This window comes from Bombina bombina, chromosome 10 (assembly GCF_027579735.1).
Source record: "Bombina bombina isolate aBomBom1 chromosome 10, aBomBom1.pri, whole genome shotgun sequence".
In the NCBI taxonomy this organism is placed as follows: Eukaryota; Metazoa; Chordata; class Amphibia; order Anura; family Bombinatoridae; genus Bombina; species Bombina bombina.
In genome coordinates, this window is record NC_069508.1 from 175,251,329 (window position 1) to 175,256,484 (window position 5,156).

The 5,156-nt window shown below is 38.3% G+C and overlaps 1 protein-coding gene across 1 annotated transcript; it reads left to right on the forward strand.

Moving 5' to 3' along the window:
- The first annotated feature begins 2,409 nt into the window (after positions 1 to 2,409).
- Positions 2,410 to 3,009, forward strand: TMEM275 (transmembrane protein 275). Its single transcript, XM_053693202.1, has one exon. It carries the CDS (start codon positions 2,467 to 2,469, stop codon positions 3,007 to 3,009), a length of 543 nt encoding a protein of 180 aa, XP_053549177.1. The 5' UTR covers positions 2,410 to 2,466.
- The last annotated feature ends 2,147 nt before the right edge of the window (positions 3,010 to 5,156 follow it).

The following is a 5,156-nucleotide window of genomic DNA, read 5'->3' on the forward strand; positions in this document are numbered from 1 at the left end:
TTTAGAATTTGCCTTAATTGTAGCTAAAACGAGATCATTTCAGCTCAGATAAATTGGCATAGAAATTGGCTGTTAAAGCATCTTGTTATATAGTTTAACTAAGCACTGTTAAAGTTAGCGATCCATACTCTGGTATTTCATTGTGGTATTTTAATGCAATTCATTGTGAATAAGGTAAATTGTAAAGATATATTTTTATGATCTTTGTATAGAATATTGTAACAGCATAAGTGTGTATAGTTTCATTCATAATCTGGTTTCTAAATATAATTCAATGTGTTTATAAATATCAACTAATCTCAAGAATTTAGGAATAATTATTAATTTCAATTGTTTCGTATATACATTTTTATTGGGGGTTTGTTTTAAAGAATTATAATAAATAAATTGTATTATAACTCTGCTATATACTGACAACACTCACACAGACTCCCATAGAAACACTTAGACAGACACATACACTCTCAAAGGCACTCACAGAAACACACATACAAATATAGACAAACACTCACTCAGACACTCACACACACAAACATACTTACACGCAGACACCACAGAAACACACACACAAACAGACACACACATACACAGACACCCATAAAAACCACACACAAAAACATACACTCATATAGACACCCACAGAAGGGCACACACTCACAGAAAATTCACATGCAGACACCCACAGAAACAGCCACATGCAGACACACACTCAGACTCCGATAGTAACTTTATTTTTATGAACCTACAAATCCCATAACATATATCATCCCTCTATTGTAAGCTATATACCTTAAGGAATAAAGCCAAGAATATGTTCCTTGCAAGTCATTCCTGCATAGATAACATTACTGTGGTTACTTGTGATATTTTGGCAGTGAGATGTTTGTTTGCCACATGGGAGACATTTCTAATGAGAGCAATTTAAACCAGGGCAGAGATGATGCCTTCTTTGAACCTTTCAGCGCTGCAGGCAGGGAATACATTGTAATATAGGTCATTTCAGAAATGAAAAGCAGGAAGAGCAAAATCTGATGAGTGGGATTTAGACTTGAGATTTTCACTATCTTCCTACACACATTTTATTCATCACAAGTCCTGACTCACTGTTTGTTTTCATGGGTTTCTCATCAGTCTTATTTGGGATTTAAAGAAATGAAATTATTAGTCATCTGTAATCTGCTAATGTGTGTTCTGCACAGTCTCTTGTCTGCAGTATCTGAGGCAGATTTATATTTATTTTTGCCTATATTTATTTTTAAAGCATTGGTTAAAGCATAAAAGATGCAATGTGTCCCTCCAGTGCAATTTATCACCCCCCTGTGTCATACTCTGCAAGGGAGCAGGTTCAGGAGTTGGGAGCTGTTGTGCAGAGGTATAAGGTTCTGGGGTTAAAGTTGTGTTTTGTTTGCGTGAGTCTTTCCTTTTTGGCATAATTAAACAGGTACAAGGTTTTAGGAAATAAAGGTGATGGTTTTATTGATAGGATAATTAGCAATGCAGAGATATGCAAACTAGATAAGGCAAAGTCTATAGGCTGTAGGCTGGAACTCTGTAGTAACAGGCAGGAATACAGATCTTTGTAATAACAGGCAGGATACTTGCATATGCTGTAGACTGGAACTCTGTAATAACAGGCAGGAATGCAGATCTTTGTAATAACAGGCAGGATACTTGCATATGCTGTAGACTGGAACTTTGTAATATCAGGCAGGAAATTTGGAAAGTGTATTAAAACTGCTGCTGTATCAGAGTATTAAATCTTTATTTTGAGTGTCCTTTTAAGTATTTTTAATACCTTCTGTATTTCTCATATAAAAGTAATTGACCATTATTATTATTATCAGGTATTTGTAGAGCACCAACAGATTCTGCAGTGCTATAAGCATAGACAGTATACAAGATAACATTTATAGGGATCAAATGGGTAGAGGGCCCTGTCGAGAGTTGCACTGTTGTAGTCGGCTCTTATGAAGGCAATCTACAAACAGCTGGGCTCATAGGCTAACATGCTAGGTGGTTCAAGGAGAAAGCAATGGAGCTAGGAAAGGTTAGTGTAGGTTGTATGCATCCCTGAATAGTAGAGTCTTAAGGGAGCACTTGAAGCTGTTAAAACTAGGGGAGAGGCAGGGAGTTCCACAAGATGGAAATCCTGTAAATGGGAATGTGAGGAGCTAACAAGAGTGGAGGAGAGTAGGAGATTGTGAGCAAAGCAAAGGGGACGGGAGGGAGAGTATCTGCAGACAAGGTCTGAAATGTAGGGAGGAGCAGTGCAGTTGAGGGCTTTGTATGTCAGAGTGAGGATTGTGACCATGTATACATGTTTATGTAATCACCTACAAGTAAAATTATTAAACAAGCTTTATTCTTCTTTCTCCTGTAGAACCTTTGGAGACACCTCACGATCTAACAGTAGCAGACAAGTAATCTGAGATCTTAAGCAAACACTTGGACTTTAGAAACATAAACATGATGTTCCCTGACAAGAGTAATACGTCCCAAAAGTCTGTGCAGAAAAAGACAAGACCACATGGACTTCCCTCACCGGCCTTGTGTTGTGCATGCGGTCTCTGTATAATGTTAGCTGGGATCAATATAACCTTAGTTGGTGCGTTTGCATTTGGAAACTTCTTGCCTGGGAATAATCCTCCCATCATCATTGGGCCCATCCTGTTGGTTGTAGCGTTCACCTTCTTTGGAGCTTGTTGTATCTGTAGCCGGAGGCCTCCAGCTCATGGTGCAAGGAAGTCTAAACCAGGCTCCAACATAGGTTTTATTAAACCAGGAAATGCAGCCTTTGAAATAGAAACAAGTGAACATACAGTACAGGACACCACTGCCGTCCAGCTGAGTCCGACAAATTCACCAATATCCTCTAGAAAATCTTCCCCTGTGCACGAGAATTCTAAAATGTGCAAACTTTTTACTATGGAGGGCAATGGTCCAGCTGTCAAATTTACTGCAGGAGGGGAATCTATACAGCTTAATTTACCCAGAGACCCAGTCATCTAAGCTCACTAATGGTGTCCTATTGATTATCAAATACCTTTTGTGCTGTAGATCGATTGATCTGCAGTTACTGGCCAGGGTCCAAATCCTGTAGCCCTTATGATGGTTTTTAGAGAAAGATAGCAAAAGGTTAACCTAATGGTAAGATGATAAGGATGAATTAAAGTGCATGTTGTAGTGATGGATCCATCAGTGATTTATTGTGGTTCATGGACACTGAAGTTCTGGTGAAAAAGCCTTGGGTGAAACAATGTACAACATCCTTCTCCCTGCAATGGGATTTTATGCTGTTCTCTGTCAATGTTAATGTACTGCCCACATTCTCTTCTTTCCTACTAATTCAGTATTGGCTAAACCTTTGAACACTTAAAATGTGTGGGAGATAAAAGACATAGATTGTGGTTTTCAATTTCAAGAGCCCATCCTAGGTGAATTACAACTGCCCCATAAAAATGTTTGCCTCCCTAGGCCTGAGCCCAGTAGACATTTACTAAAATACAACCCTAGATTCATTAATTATATCCACCAATCTGTCTAAATGGGTCAGATTATCAGTCAGTGTATTTAAATGTATCCACACAAAATATCTACAAAGAAAATGTGTTGCCTTTAGAGAGACTTGGTTTCTGTTCTACTTTGTAGTCCTTATTGGTTTAAATCTAGTTATCCTAAGCTTTGTTTTTGTTATGTCATAGTAAAACTATAAGAATAAATTTACAAAAATACAGGGAGTATAGTACATACAATGAGGGGAAGTGCTTTCAGCGATTAAGGGGGGCACTAGTCCTAGGGAACTTGTTAATTAATGATGCCACTGGATATTAGGACACATACTTTGTAGGTACAAAAACACATTTTTGTTCTGTAATTTGCAGAAATTTGCTTTACAATCTAATTTCTAATTTCTGAACATTATATTACAAGTCCCTATGTAGCTATTTTACTGTGCTCAAGCAGCACAAATCCTTACTGTCTATACTTTAAACTTGAGAAAATGTGTTTCCCTCCATTTAATTGGTTGTTTCTTATTAAAATGTTTTGTAAATGTCAAAAAGTCAAAAATGTTCTATTGATGTCAAAACTATCTTTCTATTACTGGTTCCAGCCTGAATGTTAATGAGAAACTTATCACAGTATGTCATAATAACCTTTAAATAATTATCTTCCACTATTAGTCAGCAATTTCCTTATTGGATTTTTGTTAATAGTTCTACTAATTGCAAACTCCAAGAACATTATGAGGCTTATAACTTTGTGTTATCATCAACAGATGGTTTGTTACCCTGTGCAAACAAGAATTAAATACACATTCTGTCATCTTAAAAACGGCTTCAATAAAATACAGGAGTAAAAAAAGAGGTCACTGGTTTGTGCATGAAAGAAAGGAGAGCGAAAGAAAGGAGAGCGAGAGAGAGAAAGGAGAGCGAGAGAGAGAAAGGAGAGCGAAAGAGAGAAAGGAGAGCGAAAGAGAAAGGAGAGCGAGAGAGAGAAAGGAGAGCGAGAGAGAGAAAGGAGAGCGAAAGAGAGAAAGGAGAGCGAAAGAGAGAAAGGAGAGCGAAAGAGAGAAAGGAGAGCGAAAGAGAGAAAGGAGAGCGAAAGAGAGAAAGGAGAGCGAAGGGAGAGCGAGAGAGAGAGAGAAAGGAGAGCGAGAGAGAGAAAGGAGAGCGAAAGAAAGGAGAGCGAGAGAGAGAAAGGAGAGCGAAAGAAAGGAGAGCGAGAGAGAGAAAGGAGAGCGAAAGAAAGAGAGCAAGAGAGAAAGAAAGGAGAGCGAAAGAAAGAGAGCGAGAGAGAAAAAGAAAGAAAGAGAGCGAGAGAGAAAAAGAAAGAAAGAGAGAGAGAGAGAGAGAAAGACAGAGAGAGAGAGAGAGAAAGACAGAGAGAGAGAGAGAGAGAGAGAGAGAGAGAGAGAGAGAGAGAGAGAGAAAAAGACAGACAGACAGACAGACAGACAGACAGAGAGAGAGAGAGAGAAAGAAAGAGAAAGAAAGAGAAAGAAACAAAGAGAGAGAGAGAAAGAGAAAGAAAGAGAGAGAGAAAAAGAGAGAGAGAAAGAAAGAGAGAAAGAAAGAGAGGAGAGAAAGGGAGAGGAAAGAGAGAGAGAGAGAGAGAGAGAAAGAAAGAGAGAGAAAGAGAGTGAGAGAATGAAAGAG

What these genes read in the sequence shown, in the direction of transcription:
- TMEM275 (XM_053693202.1), top strand. Translation starts at nt 2,467, where the DNA reads ATGATGTTCCCTGACAAGAGTAATACGTCCCAAAAGTCTGTGCAGAAA.